The sequence below is a fragment of the Ylistrum balloti genome, unplaced genomic scaffold (assembly GCF_031769215.1).
Source record: "Ylistrum balloti isolate Yb309-2 unplaced genomic scaffold, AGI_CSIRO_Ybal_v1 Utg370018, whole genome shotgun sequence".
Classification (NCBI taxonomy): domain Eukaryota; kingdom Metazoa; phylum Mollusca; class Bivalvia; order Pectinida; family Pectinidae; genus Ylistrum; species Ylistrum balloti.
In genome coordinates, this window is record NW_026782087.1 from 684,016 (window position 1) to 708,030 (window position 24,015).

General features: G+C 35.2%; 2 protein-coding genes across 3 annotated transcripts in view; both read right to left on the reverse strand.

Annotated features, from left to right (window-relative positions):
• LOC132548604 (uncharacterized) overlaps positions 1-6,768 on the reverse strand; it is a 56,260-nt gene extending 49,492 nt beyond the window's left edge. The window contains exon 1 of the mRNA XM_060212471.1: positions 6,708-6,768. Within this exon, the coding sequence (XP_060068454.1) occupies positions 6,708-6,768 (61 nt within the window). The remainder of the gene's footprint in view (positions 1-6,707) is intronic.
• Positions 6,769-11,119: 4,351 nt separating this feature from the next.
• LOC132548582 (double zinc ribbon and ankyrin repeat-containing protein 1-like) lies at positions 11,120-23,777 on the reverse strand. 2 transcript variants are annotated; one of them, XM_060212445.1, is made up of 17 exons: positions 23,744-23,777; positions 22,710-22,868; positions 21,945-22,095; positions 21,304-21,430; positions 20,476-20,572; positions 18,733-18,818; positions 18,107-18,213; positions 17,724-17,841; positions 16,763-16,885; positions 15,193-15,388; positions 14,874-14,977; positions 14,283-14,454; positions 13,644-13,723; positions 13,392-13,472; positions 12,613-12,746; positions 12,243-12,317; positions 11,120-12,064 (listed from the first exon to the last, which is right to left on the reverse strand). In XM_060212445.1, exons 2-17 carry the CDS (start codon positions 22,816-22,818, stop codon positions 11,908-11,910), a joined length of 1,917 nt encoding a protein of 638 aa, XP_060068428.1. In that variant the 5' UTR covers positions 22,819-22,868; positions 23,744-23,777; the 3' UTR covers positions 11,120-11,907. The 2 variants fall into 2 exon arrangements, with proteins under 2 accessions (XP_060068428.1, XP_060068429.1); XM_060212446.1 differs by lacking the exon at positions 23,744-23,777 and adding an exon at positions 23,643-23,666.
• Between the last annotated feature and the right edge of the window lie 238 nt (positions 23,778-24,015).

A 24,015-nucleotide genomic window follows, 5' to 3' on the forward strand; every position in this document is an offset into this window, starting at 1 on the left:
ATTTTCCTTTCCATGTCTATACTTCAACAGAGAATAAATATGGCACTCAACATTTTTAAGGACATTAAAATTCAAGATCAATATATCCTAGTTGAATGTAGTACAAACTGGATCTGTCTATTTTGAAGGATCTTGGTTCCCCCCGGTGAGTTTATAGATTTTTTTTCTATCTTTATAGTTTCAGCAACAAGGTCACTGAGGGGTCATACATATATTAATTCCTCGACAAGTACATATACGGTGCAGGTTCCTGGTCACACATGTTCCACAAAAAGAATGAAACAAATATGGAAAACAAAAATTAACTGCCTAACCTTCGTCTGTCTGTTCGTCTTGAATTGTCTAACGTCTCTGATACGTTACACAGACCACATATCTATCTCTGCAATCACAGAGACCAGCAGAGTCCCTAAGACGAATGTTTTTGTCTGTAAAATGATATTTTACGTCAATTTTCAAATTCGTTATATATTTATTGATGTTAACATTTTTACGAATCAAGCTCATTTTAAGAACTCTCTAGACTTGTGGCAGTAAAACCACGAGAATTCACTTGTTGGTAGACCGACTCGCCAAATGGCGGCTTCCGTAGTGATGCTAAAACGTAAAGTTGTCGAAGAAATGATTGAAAATACTTGGTGTACGTAAACCTTTAATTCTTTTGACACTTATGCAAATTAGAAGTTAGTAGAAAAATGTTCCATCGATGTGTGATGCTGTTGTAAATTATATAAAACAATTCTTGAATGTCGATCCTTGCATGAGTCGTAAGTACTTGGGGTTTGTTTTTAGGGAGGAATTATATCGGTCTGCGGCCAGGACGAGAATAAAAATCGCAGATATACAGACTTTTTCGGAAATTACCAAGATCACGTTGTAGCATGGAAGTTGATTATTGCGAGTTGACACTAATTTTGAAACCACCACGGTATTGAATTATCCACAACCGAGATTAAATACACAAATAAATGTTTTGATTTTATGCATATAAGTTTAGCTTTTGCTTTATTGCTTACATGGGTAAATTATGTTGTGAAATAGTTTAAAATTTCGTAAACGGGTGCCGGATGTGTGAGTTGAAAAACGTTACTAATTTAAGTTAAATTTTAAATTTTAAATGGAGGCTGGGGAAAACCTCGTAAACAGATAATGTGTATATTTCGTCCTTTCCGGGTCATTGGAAACCAATATCATGATCCACGTATGGTATAATGCTAATATATGATTACAAGTGTGTACGTATAAAGACATCCTCATGTAATTAAATAGATCTGTAATGTTCAAATAAAGGATTAAAACCTATGAACCTATAGCCTTGCTTATTTCAACTCAGCTACATATTACTTTATAAACGTCGTTCCATTTTAGGTAGAAACTTAATTGAGAGGTCACTTATTTTAGTACTGCCATTTTAGTTAGACGTAATACACGATAAACACTGACCATGATTTCTTTGTATAAATCGACTTTAAATCGACTCACTTCATAAACAAATTACGGATGTCGTATTATGATATCATAGATTAATTTTCAATGGTAGAACCACAAGTGTTTGGTAGTTAACTAGTTCAAATATTTGTTCACCGATCGCGAAAGATTGACATCACGTTTGTGTGTATATAAGAAAGCGACGTCCATTTCCAGCTCGCGGACAAGATTAGCAAGGTTAAAGCCCGAATCTATTTCAACAGATATTTGTTTTGTCCATTAATACTCTAGTAAATTTTGTCGTCAAATGCCCTCGTGTTTGGCAGAAAGTCAACACCGGCCGTCATGTGGACTTAAATGGTTTACTGGTCGACTGCGGTCGTAAGGCAGTCCCACTATAGCTGAAGAGATTTATGACGGTTCACGACTTTTAAAGTACAAAATTACATATATTGAATTATTGTTAGTTCGGAGGTGTCTCATATGCGATCCCTAATGTCATTCAAAATCTTCATCTGAATCTAATTGAAGATATATGTAAATGTTTGGATTGATTTCTGATCTATTCACTTGTATACGCCCCAACGCTACAGCGCAATCTGAACGTTGACAGGCCTTTCAACCGTTCTGCTTAAATTGGAAACAAGTAGAAATACCACCCAAATACATGTACAATATATATTTGTAATCAGTGTTAGCGAGAACTCCACAACCAAAAAAAAGGATGATGCACAACGTTTCCACGCCAGTCAGACCTCGTAGATGACATGCTGATGACGGTTGAACGGCTGACGTCACTCAGACCCCATTAATGAAAATTGGTTTTACCATTTTATAGAGGATTATGTCCGAAAATAGATAAGACTGAGTATGATATTTTGTCCGTTGGTGATGCCCCGGAGATGAAATGAAACCTGATTACGCCACATTCTAACGAATGACCCCTAGTTATTTACAGAAGGCTTTAAAATATCAGAGTATACAACAAATGTTCAACCTGAACGGCGATCTAAAAAAATACCAATATTATTTCACGCCTGACTATAGTTAAAATGTATCTTATTATTAGCAAATGACTATCTAGAGGAAATTTTATGTCATAATTTGTTTTCTAACAGTAATACCTTTTGTTGTGCAAGTAAAATCTCAAAATATGACCAGCATTATATTATGAAACTACAGTTATTCAATCAAAAGCGATTTTACGCTCCGCTTTTTTAAACCAACGAGGCAATATTTTTAAAGAAAAATATCTATCTGTCCTCTCTCATAGTTCAGTAAAAGTTTGTGGTATGCTCAATAATTAATTCTGGTTTCCAGTACTTACATGCTAATTCGACGCCATCAATTTCATATAATTCCATCTATGTAATTCCTCGTGGACCGTTTCCACTTTTTTTTATCAAATAGGAAAGTTTCAAGTGATCAATCACATTTTCACTGCCGTACACGGAGACCACTTTCACTCATTATAATATCGCGGAGTGCCGACAGAAGTGTCTAGTGTGTATGCGGGGTAGCTTTGTGTTGACACAATGACTGTACAACACAACAGATAGGCTTATATTACAACTCCAGCACCAACTTGTTCTCGGCGAAAGTAAGGATAAACTCTGCTCTATCTATTTCTTCCAAATGACTGAAAATTTCAGACTAGCGCGTAAATGGCTTTTTCTGTGATTTTCGATTGTTTGTCAACTGCGGATTCATTTCCAGAACACAAAGAACTGGTTGTGTTTTTTCCCAACAGCAATTAAAATGGCCATGATTTGTTTTTTACGATGTAGACATAAATTACAAAGGGTTGTTTGAATTCTTAAGTACACATGTACATTTCACAGCCCTAGAAATGCACCTCGCAATACACCCTAATACAAACACCTTGTCGGTGACATCAAAGGGGTTACCTGTATCAGGTCGGTCATCTTTGAATTTACCTGTAATGAATCATTTATTACGTTACCAAGGCCCTGCCGTGTTGTCGTGGACAAAACATTGCATAAAGCTATAGAGGGTAATAACGAGTTTTCTATGGTGCAGGACCGAATCTAAAAACCATTTACATGTTCCACGGACATAGAATATGATAACATATTTTTAATTCGTCGTATTAAATTGGTATACAATGGGCTATGTGATGTTAAATACTTAACAGAGATACCAATTAAGGGTTTACAAAGGTTTTATTTATTATCATTTTTTCACAATACATCATGTTTGATCTGTTATCGTGTATAACATTTAGTTACATGTATGTACAAGGTACAGAGTGTTCAGTTGTCATACAGTACTTGTACAAAGCGTTTGGTTTGAATACAGTATATATATATATTGAATATAACTAAATTTACTGCAAATATCACGTGACTGTACCCTGGGGTTGCTGTATGCGTGTTTTGGACACAAAAGTCAATTGAACGATATTCAATTTACTGGCGTAAAATATTATTTCTTTCATTTTAATCCGAGATCGGAGAGATACAAGCACCTTGTCGTACAGCACTCCCGAATACTCCCATACTGAAATTTGAAATCCCGGCTTCTTTTCAATTTCGTGTACATTTAAATGGCAATGTTTTTTAGTAATCGGTAAGGCAGGAATGACACAGATTTCAAACCAGTGATTAACATCATATACGTCGCTCGAAATAAATTTGATTTTAAGCATTTAAATCTGATTTAAAATTCAAAATTCAAATTTATTAGACTTGTTTCACCTAACACATGTTTAGTATACTGCTGAGGCCCCCTTCCACCGAAACATTGTTACATGTCCCTGGGATTATGACGTCCAAGACACGAGTCAAAGATTTTTAAAGATCGGAAATTGTGACAGGCCATGGAAGATAAAAAAAAATGAGAAAATAGGTTTTGAGACGGCTTTAATTTGTGATAATATGATACTATAAAATTACACAACAAAGACATCAAAGAAACATACATCACTGTGCTGGAATAAATATACTTTTAAAAGAAAACCATGGATCACGTGACGGTTAAATGTATGTTTCAAGGTCAACATATTGTCGATAAAAGTATGTTGACATAGTAAACATGCATGTTTATAGCATTACGTGTTTTTTTTTTTTATTTATTTAAATCTATAGTAAGGCTTGTAGTATAGACATATAGCCACGCCACAAACCTATGCTTGGATGTAATTGTATTTTGCAATTTGCATAAAATGTCCATTTCATAATTTTTCTTGACACTCTACAATGAAATTGATAACGCACGCCAGTTTCAGAAAATGAACAGATAGTGATAGACAAAAGCAGCATTTAAAAACATAAATAACGTCCCTGCGTCGCTACCTCAAGTGTATGCACCGAAGTCAATCTCCGTTGATACGGGGACAATTTCCGCGACACCTGACGTTTTGCATAAGTCGATTTCTCATTGACTGTTGCCATCGGGCCATGGTCAATTTCCTGTTTTCAAACATTCGTTCGATAATTTGAATGATCATTGCCAATGGCAACCGTAGAGTGTCTTTGCACAACCTTGCATGTAGTTTATAAAACGTTCGATTGACCAACCTGCTTAGTATACAAATGCCTTTTCAATTGTAGCATTTCTCCAATAGCCCGATGGGTTGAATATTCATGGTTAAGGATGATAAAAAGGAATTCTGTTTGAAATAGTTCGATTGTAAATATAATATTCCCTGGAAATATCGACTTATTCAGACTAACACACTGTGCTTGTTTATCAAACGCATGGAAAAATGAAAGGAACATAGCGATGGACTAGAAATATACAGTACAGATGTATACAGGTTTAAATTTACATGGATACCAAATGTCGACTAGCGTTAATAAGTGTTATCGATTGAAACAGCGATGAAATAATTCCATTAATAAAAGATTATTTTAATCAGTGATCGACATCTCGAAATAAAAGTTTGCCGGGTTTATCTCCCCATTAACAGACATAGGTTACTTTTGAGGAGATGGTGTCACATAGAAGCCGGTGGCTACCTCACTGAACGACATACAGGAAGTCCGTCGCATGATTTATCAGGTATTTGAGGTAAAGTGACTTAGAGCAAAACGACACAAATACGACATCTTCGATACTTCAGGGGTTACGATCAATTTTGCTCTATGCACCCCTTGAACATGTCATGGCAAAATTGAAGTTTCCACATGCGACATATTGTGGACAAGACGAAAAGTCTAGTTTGATCCTTTTATGTACATCAATAACATCTCGGAGTCATCTATCGGTATATTGTAATTTTTTTTTAAAGTTGGGTGTCGTTCCTTTGTAATCTTCAACAGGTGCGTATCAGCCTATGATTGGTCTTTATTTTCTCCTAGAACCAATCAAATTCCTTCGCTCGTGCGTCCAATTTTGCCACGAGACGTTTTAGGGATGCAGAGAGTAAAAGCGACTGGAGACCGTAGAGAATCGAGAATACAAACACGACAGCTCAGACTAATCCGGGATCGATTTCGACGTTGCTTTCAATTGGATTGGTGACATAACATCATTCTTATTGTCATGTCAATGATTCGAATTACTGACATTTCATTTTTAATAAAACAACGACCCATGCATAATCACCATATTTTCATCTCTCCCCATTGCTCGCCATAAGCAAGTTAATTGCTAAATAAATACGTAAATATTAGAGTTTCTATTTCACGTGAGCAGAGAGCTGCATGTCATCACCTAATTACGGATTTAAAATCGTATTTATGTATAAATGATTAAGCTAGTATTGTTAGGTAGACATAAGCAGACTCTGTATAACATTCATACTAGTATACATGTATGTGTGTATCGCTACACCATCAAAAACTTAAGTCGATCTACAATGTCGGTTTGATAAAAATGACACACATATATTGCGGCCAGCAAAGGTTAGATCTATATTGTACCTCAGAAAAAAAACTACTCTAACACCGGTATGTAACGTCATAACAACACTGACAGCTGTTTATAATAGAGTTGATTTTAAAATAGATCCCAACAGAAGTCGACACATATATTTAAATGCCGATAGTCGAAACAATATCTGCCATTGAAATGTTTTAAATAACCTCCACAATCATGCAAGTTATTGAAGTTTGTTTTAAATCTCACTGTTTATACGAGGAAATGAAGACACTTAAACACACACGTACAACAATAACATTTTACGTATATACTAGATATGTCAGTTTCGAAATCATTGAAATTTTAACTTGTCGATATCTATGTGTAATTACATGTGTAAGTCTTATCTCTAACGTGGTTGTCCCACAGAGAGCTTATAGCTACTGACTACTTACCGTTTTTCATCCGGCCTCCAAAAGAGCGATGTACAGTATCCTCACTATCGACATGCTGCATCTGGGCACTATTTTTCATCACAATTTCTCCCTTTGTATAATTCCCCTTATTGGCACAATTTAGCTCTTTCGCTTGTGTTGCTAGGTACGCCAGTCAGCCATGTTGGTATACGTACGAGCCGGATATCAACAGACGGTATCGGATCGTTAACTATATTGTACGTATTTACTCTACCGATCGACAACGTACAATAGACAGATTTACGGTGGATTTAAAGTCTGTGCGGGGACACTTTTAATTGTCGGGTAATTCAAAAACCCTTTAAAAGGATGCCTTTATCTTCAAAATAAAAACGATGAATGATTCGCAGGTTTAGACGGATTTTATAAAAGGATTGCTTTCTTTCTATAGTCGTCGCACTTTTCATTGCCTATGAGATTTGATAATGATACCGGTCATCAGGTCCAGATACATATAAAAGTATGAACGGTGAGATGTCAACTCCGATTAAAAAACACGGTTTTATTCTTTAACTTCAATGAACACATATAAACGCATTCATATAAAAAAAACTACAGATACATATTCCGTTATTCATAAAGAACTTCGTTGTTCCGGACCCTTTTGATAACGAAATCCTTTTTTTTATCTGCACACCTTTGTATCCAGTATCATGGAGAACTATGCACGGGCATATCTGAGTGTAAAATAAGGGATGTTACAGCTGAAACTTCAGTGCTGATTTATTGGCTGTTTCACGATGTCATTTTTCTCCTCGCGCGGTGTACGGGTTGGCTTACAGTATAGTTGTAATGGAGTTAAGTCCCCTCTGTGAACATCGAACACGTGTTGAATAATACCATGTAGTAATAACCAGTTAAATAGTTATCAGATATCCTTTCTTATATCGTTCTTTTACTGTAGTGTTGGGAATCGGTTGAGATTTCCTGATCGATCATCAACTTTGTGTAACCGATCGATGATCGATTATAATCGATTAATTCTTAATTGTCTGTTTTTTTGATATTATTCAAGTCTAAATACGTATTTTGTGTTATGTTTTAACAGCAATTCGCGTAATTACTAAAACTGTTGTACCTACACCATCATTTTGTGTGCTTGTTATTCGTTTATTGCACAGAATACTTTTTAATATAAACAAATGTCGTTTTTTTTTAAAATAATTTTATTAATGTTGAAAATAATTTAAATGTTGAAATAATCTATTTTCATACATCACGATGATCGATTACAGATTTCTTATTCGATTAACTGATCAAACATCTCAAACAAGTGATACTCGATTAACTCGATTAATCGGAACAACACTATTTTACTGTCACTTTTTTCTTTATGAACGTACCATGTTTTATAATATATTTGATGATTTCTCTTTAAACTATTCCGAAGGGTAATTAATTCTGACGTTGTCGACCAGGACCAACGTAAACTATAAAATCAGAGATAAATAGCCAGGACACTACGGTTGTCTATAATCATCAATTGAAGAAGAACTACTTTCTTACAAATTTTAATTTGGGAAAAGTGAGGTATGTCATGAAATAGAAACAATTGCCTTATGATTTAGAAGAAAATGACTCTTGAATATACCTTTAATACCTACTGTTTATAAAGAATATACACTCATTGTGTCTTTAACCTTGCTTTCCTTGAGCTCTTTTGGAATCCATTTTATCAAAAAAAAAAGTAACAGTTAAAGTTTACCATCTAGTAACAAAAAATTTTAATTCAAAGTCGGTGAAAGGTTAAAAAAACAACTAATGGAAGGTTCACACGAAAACTTCTATTGAAAACGTTAGAAAACATGTTCAGGATTTCATCAGGGTAAGCTTTATTGACGACATGAGCTCACGATGGCGACCATACAGATATGTTTTGTTTTGTATTTTTATGGCAGAAGATATGTATCATGTCTTGCGATGACCGGTACTTATCACTGAAATTCACGTTGTTAAACTACACCCGAAATGAATTTATCCCGTCAGTCAATTTGGTGTGATATCGCGTGCAACCAATCATTTTCGGTGGAACTCTTTCACATGTTGAGCATGCAAACGACAATGATCAGCTAAGAAAGTTACAAAACCCCGAAATACACAAGGGTAAAACGACATTTACTTGCAAACAAATGGAGAGAAATCACATAGAAATATATTGTCAATGCTTATATAGTACACACCCGTACAATTTGTTGTAAGCGACATGCGTATAATTGATACTCGACAGTTTTTTTTAATCTTCGCCATATTTGTTTTCAGTTTACAATGGATGAAGTTACATTAGGCGTGTACAGTTTTAAAGCAAAGATTATAGCTGATGTGATGCTTTTTCACAACTTAATCGTAAGTAATAATCAAAAAGAAAAAAAATCTATTTTCAGTTGAATAGTTACATTTATATAAAATGATAATAATACTGAGTTTAGGAGAGCGTGACTATGTTCGACCCGGATTTGCATACATACACATGATTCAAGGAAGACGTTAATTAACAATGGACTCAAGCGCCTGTGATCACGTCATTAGTCGTTTTCATGAAAGTTGTCAATTGTCTCAACCACCTGCGATCATGTCAGCACTAGTTTTAAGCAAAGTTGTTAGTTGACTCAAGCGCCTGTGATCACGGCGGCAGCAATTTTGAGGAAAGTTGTCGATTAACCCAAGCGCATGTAATCAGGTCGGCAGTGGTTTTAAGGAAAGTTGTCAACTGACTCGAGCGCCTGTGATCATCACGCCGGAAGTGGTTTAAGGAAAGTTGTCAATTGACTCAAGCGGGGGTAGTTAGGTCGGCGGTACTGTATGAAGGAATGTTGTCGGTTTGATTGGGTTTCGGAAAGGCCACCCAATAAACCATTGTGCGACTCATCAAAATCTTTTTTTTTGTTGAAGTTTTTCACAAATGCATTTGACAGAATCCACAGGTGTATTGTGGTGACCCTTTGTCAAGTGTTACTGATACTATATGGGCCTACAGTACAGCCCTAAACACCAAGTCTGTAAGTACAATGGATTTTCGACATGATGTAAGGAACTGCATAACAGCATTGACGTCAAATTGAACAGCTTTGACATCGATTGAAAGATTGGTCAGTTATTGTTCTAGGACCAAGCAAATGACTCAGTTTGAACAAAAGCCTCTGACACACAGAGCAATATTGCTTCAACAAGTATCTTGGGTGTATTGAAAATACATTTATATTAACTTGCCAAAGTTTTCAGTACATATTATCTCCCGTGACAAAACAGCACACTAGAAACTGATAAGTGTTATATATTAATTTTTATTCTATAAAAATGTACATTATATTACAATATAAAACATATGAAACATTTAATAGATCTGCAGGTTTATATGTGTAGTCTATGTATTTCGATGGGATACCATTTATATGGAAAAGTATTATAAAAAAACTGAGTATGATTTAAGTCTCGACTGAAACACAAAAATTCTACTCAAGGAGCTTAATAAGTCTTATGATTGCAATTAGCAAATTATAATCGCATGATCTACTACATGTATAATAGTAGATTGACTATAGATAATTAAAATATGATGAAATTAACTAACATTATTACCTTTTTTCCTACAAAACATCACCATTTCTAGTTTGTATTCACAATATTGGGTATGAAATTGGAATGGTACAAGTTGTACAAATAAAAAAAACTAGAAATGGTCCGGCCCATTTTTCCTATCAATCAGCATTTCTAGTGCGATACAGAATTTTTGGGGAATATTAAGTTATCACAGTAGGAGCATAAGAACAAGTAAACAACACAACAAAGTTGTACATAAACAAAAACACTCAATGACAACAATTTGTTTTTCAAAAATGAAAACATTCAGGAATAGGTTAAAAACGAAAGGAAGAAATATATTAATATAGTTGATGTCAAACAGAAAATAAATCCTAAAAATTCTATCATGACCAAGAAACATCGAAAAGCTAACATTCCTTCTGATTTACATTATACTACAGCAGTAGAAATGTTAATCCGAAAAAAGTTAATTTTGGTAAGAATTCACAACCAACATTAAAAAATAAACAACATTTTTCACACGAAGGAGAATGCTGCCTGGGCATGTATTTTTCATATGATCATCTCGCTATCATTGCTATATCCAATTATGTAGATTCTCAATAAAAATGCAGAAGTGATGGAGATTAACAGTGTGAGATTTTATGACACATGTAAAAGTCATTTTGATGTAAAAGTTTTAAAAAGATTACCGGGTAATGAAAAATATTTTTGCTGAGTGAAAATTTATACACCACTTGTTACTTTAGCAGCATCAAGTTTATCTACATGACAAACTTTTTGGACGGTTTATTTCAATGAAAATAACATTCATTCAGAAAGAAAAAATAGATGATATGCACATAATCCATTTTTCACAGCATTCATTCCAAGAAAACCCAAGAACGGTGGATGAATATTGAGACAGTCATTCATTATAATAAAATATATCCACTAACTTACATGTATTTTATGATACATTGAACATAATATCATATATATACATATATACATGTAATATCATTTTGATTAAAGAAATTTTAGCATGATATTAAAAGACATTTGAAGAATGCATTAAGATAATTCATTATTACATATTTCAGCTTCTGCCTCTGGTAATGCAAGACTATCATTAGAAGCAAACATTCAGATGATGTAAAACTACCAGAAATATCATGGCATATGATGATACAGAAAGATCCTGATCAGTCACGTAAGTACAGAATTTCATGGTTATTGATGAAATTTGTTGCTAAATTCTATCCTGTCTATAAACTACCTTTCCACTCAAACCCATCCTAATAGTAAAACACTGTATCCTGGCATCACTTCTCTTGGTTTATATTCATCTGAGCTTTATGTAACTTGGTTTCTATGACAAATCATATTAGCGTAAAAAATATTCACCATATTCTAGTCACCTAGTTACCATGATGCTTGAGATATTTTTTGTAGTAATTGATGCCTAAGGATCCATTTCTATGGCAACCTGTGTCCTTCTTTCTACGTCAACCCCAAATCCAGCGACAGATTTAATGACCTTGACCTTGTTCTCTAGAATATCTAATCCTACTGAAACAAATCTAGACCCAAGACAACAAAATAATGTATATGTATATCTATGTGTGCCTCTTTGGGCTGCCTCTGTGTTCTCTAGTCCTCAGTAACTGTTCTGTTTGGGTTTTGTCATCTTCTTTAGTGTCGACTGTGCCATGAAAGAATTTAATTTGTCCACTATGTTATCGTAACCTCCCTTTAGGGCCAGGTCATGTGGTGTCTCACCTCTATCATTCTTCCGACCCATGTCAGCGTTACATCTGAAAATCACAATAATAGAATAATAAAAGGTTTTGTTTCTCCTGAAAGCTCGCATGATACACAGTGTTTACCAAATTGTATCACTGAAATTCTGCCACATTTTCTGATATCTAGCTTGATACCAATTTGGTAAATTAATACAAGTTCATTTTCACCTTACTGGTTTTGTACACTTACCCTAACAAAGCATCAATAGTCTTTAAGCCTGAGGGACCTAGGTTGACTGCTTCATGCAAGGGCGTATTTCCTTTTCTGAAATGAAAAAGATGAAAACTGAAATATTTGGTACAAAATGCAGTATTCGTAATTCTGAAAAAAATATCTGCATTATGTACATGTACTAGGTTTTTCTTTAAAAGAGCAAAGCACAAAAACAAAAAATTGTCATCATATATGACACATGACATGTTTTTGAGATCTCCTGTGATTCAGTAACTTTTCACTTGTTTTCATTTATCATAACAGATGTGGCATGCAGTTAGTTCTCTCTGCCATGATATATGTTATGTCAATGAAGATTTGTTGATTACGTCCTGTGATCACTCACATGGAAGAGGGCCCCTTTTGGTTGATGTCAGCGCCATTTTCCACCAGAATGGGGATACAGTCGATTCTCTTGTTCTTCACCGCCACATATATACATGGCAGCCCATCCTTGTTGGTACATGTAGCCTCTGCTCCCTGTGACATAAAGTTATTGTTACTTAAGGAGTTATGCTACAGATATTTGAATTGATTCTTCATTACGAAAGAATTTACTATAAAGACCTATAGAAAACAACGGCCATCTGAGGCAGGCTATGCTCCTAATATCAGACAAATTCTAAGTATGAAAATTATCAAAGGGCTATAACTCCTATATTATATAAAAGAGAGTTATGGTTCTTGTACACTGCACTTCTCTTCAGCAAGATCTATATACCTATGAAATCGTATGTTGATACCTCTTATAGTGTTTGTGTTATGCTACAGACAATATCATGACAGACGGACGAACGGATGAATGGACGGGCGGATGGACAAAGCAGTGACTATAACTGCTCTCCCTTCATGGAACATAAAAATGTTTTATGGAAAGTGAAGTAGACTTGGTTAATTGATGTTGAAATTGGAAATGAACATATAAATGCATGAAATTAATGTTAAGGTATGTTCAGCAAAACAAGATCTGATCATAATTCAACCATTTCAAATTTGCAATGTTTTCTAACAGCCTGGCATGCACTGGTTGTTAAGGATGTGTAGGTTCCAATAATGGAGTTGAAAACAAAAGCAAGAAAGTGGAAAGTAACCACCAGTTTAACACAAGCCTTAATCATGCCTTACCTCATCAATGAGCTGCTGCACCTCTGTTGGGTCACCCTCTCCAGATGTACCCAATTCCCTCAACAACTTCATGTCCATAGCCTATTAAAACACGATGTAACAACTGGATGATACAGGCACATGTCAGAACTAGAATTGACTTTTTAAGTGTATATTTAGCACTACTTCATTTGACTTAATATTTTAAAACTTAAACTTAAAACCAAGCAGATAATCTTCCATCAAGAGGAGAAAGTCAGGTGGCATACTTACTGCTATTTTGGGACCTGGCTTCTTCTTTGGTCTTTTCTTGGTAGTTTTTGTTTTGATGGGTATCGTTGTATCATCACTTACTGTAAAAAAAAAAGTAAGCAGGATTTACATTAATTCCCTGATAAGCCATGTGTTATATTAAGGGTTAGACTTTATGATTTCAATAATGTTGAAGATTCTACTTTTGAATTACTGAGTAGTAATACAGTGTAATTTCATTTAAAAGATGTGTGCCACTGTGGACTTTCTGGTGGCTACACTAAGTTTCATTGTTTTTATATGAAAAGCCAAGTCAGCTCATAGATTGAGTACTTTCAATAAATACATGCATGTTATGTTTTAACTCTTACAGTGAATAGATTTTTTTATCAGCTTGCCCTGCAACAATTATAAGATGCCTGTCCTTAACCCAAACCTTCAATAGCTATCATTTAAGCCTTTTCAATTACAAACATGCCATATTTGTATCAGTTGTGTATGTTATCATTTAACTGTTACGTTAGGATGAGGAAATTTTCAGGACTAGCCTTGTAGAAAGTCATAATTCCAAGATTATTTTTCTATTTTACATCCAAAGATATGTAATCTGTCAGTCACAGAGTGATTTGGTGTGAACTTTTAGAATGATAACAGAATCACCTTCATCATCACTGCGATAAGTAGACATGTTGGATCTTTCTGTGTGCATGCTCAAATAATCTCCAGTCATTCCAATCTTACGGCCAGTCAATGGGTCCTTATTACCTCGTATGGCAAAGGTTAAGGTAACACTTAGCTCATACCCATCTTCCTGGACTGTGCTTGTCAGCAGCTGAAACCAATTTGTTTTTATTTACTGATAATAATATTAATTTTCTATACATGAAAAAAAACCCACTGTCAGCAGTTTCTTCAATATCATGAACATTTTCAAAGCCTTGTTGAATCTGTTGGTGGGTTCATGAGATATGAAAATCTTGAATTGCTGTCCCCATATATAACTAATGACTCCTGAAGGTGCTCACTTGAAACAATCTAGCTAAACCAGTATACCCTAACTAATTCAGTTGTGAATGTTTTGAAACAGTACCAACTTATAAACAAATAAATGTTAAATACGCTTGATTGAGTGAAGACAATTATTCTAAAATTTCATACAGAACAAATATAGCCAACAATTATTCCCTCCATTCAGCAGGTAAGATTTTTTTCTTTGTAAGAAGTAACATTTACTATCCAGTTAATACAAACCTTGCCCATTTTAGGTTCTCCAATCAGGGCCCTGAATTCAGCATCATTCTGGGCATGAGCCTTGAGGTGCTGACTGATGTGTTCGACCTGTTTTCTCCAGTAACCTGACAATACAATACAAGTTTGTCTTATTTAACATTAAAATGATTCATTATCGTATTCTAACATACAAGATTTTTGAAATTACTGTTTTACTGATGTTAAATATTAAGTCTGATACTTAATTAGCATTTGTCCAGAAACTACTAACAAATCTGTCCTTATCTGTGTAATACATTCTCCCCTGATTGTATAGCCAAAAGACAAAACCTGACCCTACCTTTGCCAGGACTGACAGAAGTAAGTAGAGGCCTTCTGTCCCTCATCTGCTTTTCAAATGCTACTTTCTCCTCTTCTTGTTCTTTTTTCTTGCTGAGGCCTTTCTCTGATGGGTAGAAGAGGCCCACAGTCTGGGTACCAGTAGATGTGGTAGGGCGCTTTGGTGGTACGTCCACCGGATAACTTATAGGTAGAAACTGTATTCGAAAACCATCAAAAGAAAAAGTTTTATTATTATGTCATAACTGTATCATTGTATTTGATTTATAAATGCAAAAGCAACATTTATTGGCTTAATGCATCACACATCCACACATAATTAGTAACACTTATGTAACATGCCTGTATTTTAAGACTATTACTTTCCATTTTTAGCATCAACTTTGAGATCCAGGAGGGGGGGGGGGGAGTGTAATTTGAATTTCCTTTGACTTTGTCATGAGAAGGATAATAAAGACTCAAATTTAGTAGGAGCTACCCTTTTCAGAAACACGTCCATGTTTACAGATCTATATACAGACAAGAGGCCCAAGGGGCCTTAACGGTCACCTGAGAGATATATGTCAATAATTTGGGGATTTTAAAATGTTGCAAAAATGTAACAACACTTGTGCAGGACCATGTGTAAAACATCTGTACCAAGTTTGAACATGACCCACCCAATGGTTCTTGAGAGGAAGTCCATAATGTCAGGGTGGCCATCTTGGATTTTGAATTGCCCCAAAAAGTTAAAACACTTGCCAGGACCTTGAGTAGAACATTCGTATCAAGTTTCCCCTTTCCCCCCCTCCTGGGGCCCCTATTCGGGCCACACCCTTTTTCTTCCCAAACTTGAAGCGGCTTCAAATGGGGATTCTTTGTGCCAAGTTTGGTCAAAATCCATCCAATGGTTCTTGAGAAGAAGTCATTTAAAGACGGTTTTTACATATGGCCCCTTTTACACCACTTATGGGCCCCAAAGGGTACATTATCACTTTTTTCAACATAATTTCATATGTCCTTTACTAAGGGATGCTGTCTACCAAATTTGGTTGATATGGGACAAAGTTGAATTTTTGACCGTTTTGGGCGCCCCATAGTGGGGCCGTTTTTGACCCGATTTTTTTTTTCATTCGCAAACTTTGTAGACCATGCCATAAGGACCCTAAATATCAAATAGGAACTTAATCTGACAGTTGGTTCGTGAGAAGGAGATTTTTAAAGATTTATCTAATTTTACCCCTTTTTCCCCCTCCTGGGGCCCCTATTTGGGCCACACCTTTTTCTTCACAAACATGAAGCGGCTTCCCATGGGGATGCTTTGTGCCAAGTTTGGTCAAAATCCATTCAGTGGTTCTTGAGAAGAAGTTGAATATGTGAAAAGTTAACGACGCACGACGACAGACAAATCATGATGGCAATAGCTCACCATGAGACTTCGGCTCAGGCGACCTAAAAATGCTCAAATCAAGTTACTACTTAGGAAGAACACTTGCAAATGTATTTAGATAATTAAAATATGAAGAAGTAAAACGAGAAAAAGAAACCTTCAGTAATTTCTAGAATAACTCTAAATACAGAATGTTACACACATTGCTAGGAACAGGGACATGCTTGTTGTCAACCAGATGAGCACCAGGCAGTGGACCTTCACACACAACACAATGGGTAGTGTTGAACGGCACCATAGACTTACAGTATGTACATATATCCATCTGAAATACAACACAAATAGTAACAATATTTTCATAATTACCACTGGGCTGCAGCCAATATGGATTGTGTCAAGGTATTTTCACAACAGGAAAGAATCAACCATAAGTTATGTTATATTCAATATCAAAACATAGTATTGAAACTTTTCCACTTGAATACCATCTTGGAACTTTCCTTACTGATGTCTTGAGGCAAAGCAGAAGATATTGTGGCTGTTGTAGCAGAACTCAAACATTTGATATGTTCTATGTCCTGTACTTAATGGACACAAACTTGACTGAATTAAATCTGTTTTACCAGTGACAACTGTCTTCATTTTGTTTTCTCTTTCTGCCTTTGCATCACCTAACACTTCAGTGTAGAGACTGGATTATTTCCCTTGACTCTGATGAATACCTTATAGATTTTATGAATACTTTATTTCGTGAACTTGTCTCTTCTGACATATTCGCGAATACATTACTTCGCGAATACTGATCTAGAAATGACTAGAATGATGAGCAAATGATGAGCTATTAGTCACATGGACTCTGCAAGACTCTGATATAGGTTAACGAGTCAAAATAGATGCCATTTAGAGAAACTTTCGTACAAATAATTGCAAGGGATTTCAATTCGCAATGGATTCTTCTCACATAAAAGTCCAGACTAGAACATCTCTGTGTAAAAAAGTATTTCAAAATGGTCCTTGAATTGCCCAATTCTTTATGGTCACTTTATTCATAGGCCTTTAATCAAAGCATTAAACCTCCAAAAGACCCTGTACCCAAATAATTTTCAAATTTTTAAGCTTTCAAACACTACACATTTCCAAATAAGACAACATCTATTCCTGACCTTGCGTCCAGATCCGTAGGGTGTGAGGGGTTGTTGAGCCATCACATTGTTGTTGTATGAAGAATTGTAGTAAGATGGATTCGGTTCTGATAGGCGATCTGCGTAACCATATACATTTCTGCAACATACAACATTCAATTTGAGAAAAGCCTTAGTTCAGTTATCCAAGCTACAATTTGGTTAATAATTAGAAACCATCATAAACAGACAAACTTAAGGGTATTTCCCACCTTTTCCCCCCATATTTCAGCAACCAGAGAAAGGACAGGATTTAATATTGTAACTTCCCAAATCTGTATTTTGTCTGAGGAGACCACCTCTTCCATATCTACCACCAGAAACTATGACCACATTTAAGTAAATCTACATTGGCCTCTACCCACCTCATGTAGTCTGCCTGTTGCTGGTGTCGAGTGTTCGGGGATACACTCTCCTGTTGGTGTTTGTCCCAGTAGCGCTCATTACGACTTAGCTCATATGATTTCCCTGGCTGAAGATCAAGAAACAAGCAACCACAATTAACCAAGTGCAGCAACAGCTACCTATGTTTGAACTTACAAATAAAGACTTTTGATTACAGAACCAAACTTCATGTGAGCTTGCATTGTATTAGCTTGAAGAACATAAGTACAATAATCAGCAAACAAAATAAAAAAACCTGAGATAATGTTTACATCATGTTTCTGCAGGGCTCTCAATCTGCCAGATTTGGGGCCGATATTCGGCCCCATTCCCAATGCAAAATAGTATCTTTTTTTTCCCAATTTAGACCCCAAGTTTTCACAATTCTTAGGAAAACATCGTTATTTTTCCCAATTCTAAGGGCCCCAGGCCCCAGGCCCCAGTCCCAAAATGGGGTGTGAGAGCCCTGTTCTGGCTTGTCTTTTTTCATACATGTCTATTGCTAATGATCAAGTCAGCTCCATTCCTTTGTTGTAGCTTTGGTTAAGCTGTATTAGACTATGGCTACCAGGTTTGGTCGTCCTGCTATTAACAGTATATAACTTACAGCAGAGGACCCTTCCCCTCGTCTTGAGTTCAGGAATCGAGGTTCAGACTGAGGCTTGTGTCGAGAGCTCCCACTGACATGCATGTCTGTCAAACAAAGTCAAAAGCAGAGTTATCTTTACAGATACTAATATTGTTATTCAAAAGTAAAAATAAATATTGATGCTGAATATATATATCAGGACCATTGTGTTGCATCATGGTGGAAATTTCTCTTTATCAAGTGCAAGGAACCCTTTTAAATAAAACAGCAATACAGCTACAGGTGCTTGGTTTTCATTCAAAGTCTAAACAAAATATCAAACATCAATTTGAATATTTGTGTTCAAGGATATCATAAGTGTCTGTTTAATTTTCAAGAAACAACCCAAAAGATTTGTACAACCTTCAAGAATATAGAGAAATCAGTAAAAAAAAAGGATACAAATGTTGGAGGGTAACCTCATTTAATACAGGAGGTACAGCTAATCAACATATAGGTCAAAGTTCAAAGACAAGAAAGGGTGTCCACACATCTACTTAATGTAGATTATCTGACATTTATCATTCTTTGACACAGTTTATCATTTGAAATATATAAATTTATTGCTGAAATCTTATTTCATCAACATAGACTCAAATAAAAATTTAAGAAATATTGTTAAACTGTTACAACTTATACACAATTATAAAGCCAACTTTGCCTAAAATCATGATGAAGTGTTTAGAAGTGTCCTAGCAAGGCAGGAAACTACTGGTTAATAAAAACATATTGTGAAAACAAAATTGTTTATTATAAAATGATCTTTTGAAACAATCACTGTACAGCAATACGTGTTCATTGACTCCTAAGAAATCACAGGTTTTACGCTGTCCATATCTGGTTGGTGATTGCTACAATGAAACCATGATAAATCTAGCTCGAGAAAAGCACACGGTTGCTTGTGTATTGATGGAAGTAAGCCTTGACATATCAGTATGTCGAGTGTGGATGAGACTTATGACTACACATTGATGTTTCTTAAAATAAATATGACTGCTAGAATTACTTATCTGACATAATAAATAAATAGAAATAGTCTTGATTTGGCTATCTTATCGAAATGTGAAGTGAAACATTGTTCCTTTTTAAAAAATACACATGTCGACATCCTGTGGTCTGTATATATCGATCCCTTGTAATACAGAGCTGCACCCTCAAGTTTATGTCAGTTGGCATGAGCATGGTGTGATGGTAAAACATGAAAGAAATCACACTAAATTAAGTGATGGTATCAGTTGCTTATGATAGTCCTCTCCAGTCTACTACCAACAGCCTTTAACATCTATGTGAATATGTGGTAGTGACCACATGGGGTGATTATTTCAACGCCAATATCTTTTTCAATAGTTATATTTGCTATCTCATGATATGTTCAAACAATCTGAATTGTAAGTGAAACAAGACTAGTATGGGTTCACATTATCACTAAACAGAAAACTACAGCCTTTGTTGAAAAAATCACGTTTGAACTCTATTTCAATTGACCGGATTATTCACAATAGTTTTCTAATTTTGTGGGGCTAATTTTTCACAATAGTTCCAGTCCAGGCTAGTTCACAATCTATAAATTGGTTTCCATATATTCAGGCAAAAGAAATATTTTCTGAGATTCATTGAAGAAATGTTCACTGAGTATTTGATTTTGCACTATCTTTCATTTATTGGCAGCAAATATGGTGAAATTAACCCCCCTGCAAATATTACCAAATGTACAGTACTCACCAGCCATTTTCTGTGTTGCATTCTTCATGGCTGACACATCTGTCCATGCAGATTTGCTGGAAAGCATCAGGTTCTTGGCAGCCCGCTTCACATTTAACTGGTAGGAAATAACCATCATAAGTAAACCAGCCAACACAAGTGTTATATATGAACAAAAAATCAGTTCAGGGGTTTTCATGAAGAAACCATATTGGCATAATGTTTAAAGTTCACAGACACACGCCCAACCACTTAGTTACTTTGTGTAAAGGTGATCTACTAAAACTTCTCCAAATTGGCAGCACACCGAACACAAGTATTCTGCTGGTTTACAGAGGATTTTGTTTAACAATTCAAGTAGACCAATCTGGATCCTTATATAATTTTATGAAATATAGAGAGAGGTGGTACACATCCCAAAGTTCCCTATTTCATATCTGCATACAATACTAAAAACATGCTCATTTTGACCAAAAGAGATGAGGATCTGTGCCATATTCATACAGATAAAGTTCAATGATTGTACATGTATTATCTGACAAGGTCAAAACATTTGTGTTATTGAGTTTATGGATTAAGATATGGTAATGTACATGTAAGTTGTTTTCAAAAAAGTATAAAGTTCATCATGCAAACAGGTAACTCCACTGATACAATTTAGAATACTGTAAAAGTACATTTTATCTAAAAAGTATGAAAATCATTTGATGTGATGATTACATTCAGCTTCTCACTATAGGAAAGGTATTGTATAGTGTACAGGTCTGTCAAAAATGGTGACTGTTTTACAAGATGCAATGGGAAACATTTGTTGTTTAAAAGAGTCGCAGAAGAAACACTTTCACTTACTCTCTGTTGTTCTTTCTCAATCTCCTCCTGGAATTCTAAATCATCATCTTCTGGCATGACAGCAGGACCTGGTACATAATCCACTTCAAATACCTTTGTACAAACATTGCTTTCCCGCATACCATCTCTGTAAAATGTGTATATATATACTCTTATGTCAGTGGGCACCCATCAATCATATAGCAGGGCTCTCGATCTGCCAGATTTGGGGCCGAATTCCCAATGGAAAATACAGTATCTTTTTTCCCAATTTAGACCCTAAGTTTTACCAATTCTAAGGAAAACACCATTTAAAACACCATTATTTTTCCCAATTCAAAGGGCCCCAGGCCCCAGTCCCAAAATGGGGTGTGAGAGCCTTGTACAGAGTAGCTGTGATACAGCTTGAAGTTATAAAGAATATATATTGAATAGCATCTACCACATGGTTGTTTGCGCTGTTGTGTTTGAAACGGTTAGGAAGACTTTTCTGGTCAAATGAAGAACTAACAATCAAAATCACAAAATTCATCATATTGTAACAGAACACAGTCCAGGCAATGAGCAATATTGGTTCATTGGTCTTAACATTAAAAACACTTTTATATGGTTATGCTGAATTTCCATTGCTATTTTGACTAATTACATAAGTTTTTACTTACTTTGACACTGCTACACATCGTACTGTCTGTTTACCAGGAGGTAAAGTAAAAGGACCCACATATTGCATGGTACATCGTACCACCCCTGTTTTGGGAAATGGATCTGGCTTCGTTCCATTGATCGTGTAGTGGATGTCAACATCTTTAGAGTCTGCAAGTCATAATACATGTCAATGTTTCTTATTATTTCTCTGTAGATCACAACAAATTCTTTAATATCAAAATGTCTGTACCAATATATGACTTACAACTTTTGTGCCAATAACATTAAGGAGATGATATTAAACTCTTAGATTTAACTCTGGTGATCTATCAATTCAAGTTTTTTTAAGGACTTTTTGCTACTTTTTAAACAATGTGTGGTTTTGGGTTTTTTTTGTTGTTGTTGTTGTTTTCTCTCCATCTTAAATCAAAATAAAGATTTATGACAATAGGATGAAGTGTAAGAAATAGCAAATAAAAGGAGGGAAGAAATATTCTCTGTACAAATAAAAAGGTACAACAGTGAAAATGGAACAACTTCCTATTTTCTAATACATTCATTTATTTCCATTCGTATGAGTTTAATAAGACTTGTCTCATTTTTTTTTTATTTAGAAAAAATATCAAGACTTGCTTCAAAAATCTCCTCTGAAATGAAAACTTGTAAAATCCTCTATGTAAGTGAAATGTTTCGAAAATTTAGAGAATTTTTCGCTTTTACATATATGCAGATCTATGCTAACATAAACAATGTTAACAAGCAAGCAAAATAAAAATAATAACCTGAATGAAGTTCTATCTTCGTGTTGGAGTCAATTGATGTCTTTGATCTTCCATGTTGAGGAAGTCTTAGAGGAATGATGGTTGGCACGGCAATAGATCCTGCTGTCATTTTGTTACTTGTCTTGCTTACTGAGATTCAATCAATGTCACACATAGCAACTGAAAAGTTGACAGGAATATTTCAGTTAATTTCATTCCCATCCCAAATAAATGCTTTAGAGTGTAATGTGTTGTGTCCATAACAGAAAACTACTTGACATCACAATGTATGTTTACTTATAGCTGAAGTACTGGATCTATGAAATAGTACATGAAAATACACTATGATATCTAGATAGTGTCACTGTTGGAAAAACGTCTAACTTTTTAAATAAGAAGTCACAGTGTGATGAATAAAGGGTCACTTTGTGCAGAACTCTCATTGGGTTACAATTTATGGTGACCCTCTTTGAATCTACTCAAACAGACAGATTGTCTAGTTTGTGATTTGATAATGGTAACTTAAGCTGTTGACTAATATTCAGTTAATATCACCACACAAAGAATTATCTATTTTTGTAATATTGCTGTCAGTATCTTTCACATAAATGTGTTGAATAGTGATTGCAATAGCTCTATATTGTCATTTTTACACGGTTTTTTTTAGGAATATTGGCGTTTCAGTGCATCAGTAATGACTATACTGTATATGCCCCGTCAACCGATACAGTACGATAGAGACTTTCTAAAACTTTTTTCAGCGAAGCGGTTTCGTATTTCGACGTCGAGATATCATAATTCTATAGATGACGTGATAAAACAACAGATGCATATTTGACCTCTTTCTCACTGTCTCCGACAATAATCTAAGCAGGCAGTCTGTGAAGACCCCGCGAATCTTCCTCATATTCAATCATTTTTCTTTATAGATTTTGCTGTATCATATATACTTACCGCACCCACGCAAAGATATTGTAATAATACTGCTATCGTATGATTAACTTAACTGTCGATTTGGTGAAAATTCGTGCATTTAAAGAGAAATAGTAGATTACCGAGCGGCGGACCTGTTCGGACACCTGTTTTTCGTAAATCTTTCAGATGTTTGTAAACAACGGTAAAGCAGACGTCGATTTTAATCAAGCGTCAATAGGATCATGATAATGTTTTGTTCACGATAGCAACGATATTTAAACCAAATTATGTTACAGCAATTTTGATTGGCCATTAGCTAGTAATTAGTTTTGGGTACTAAATTTCAAACAGTGTCATATTTGGAAACGCAACATTAATTAATGATAGTCTGTACCCATCCTCCTCTTTTCCC

Bases quoted from the DNA above. Each gene is read 5' to 3' on its own strand.
- LOC132548582 (XM_060212445.1), bottom strand. From the start codon at position 22,818: ATGACAGCAGGATCTATTGCCGTGCCAACCATCATTCCTCTAAGACTT. The intron at 22,096-22,709 runs GTTATTATTTTT...TATGACTTGCAG, and splicing joins GAAGATAGAACTTCATTCAG to ACTCTAAAGATGTTGACATC. The intron at 14,455-14,873 runs GTTTGTATTAAC...AATTGGTTTCAG, and splicing joins GAGAACCTAAAATGGGCAAG to CTGCTGACAAGCACAGTCCA.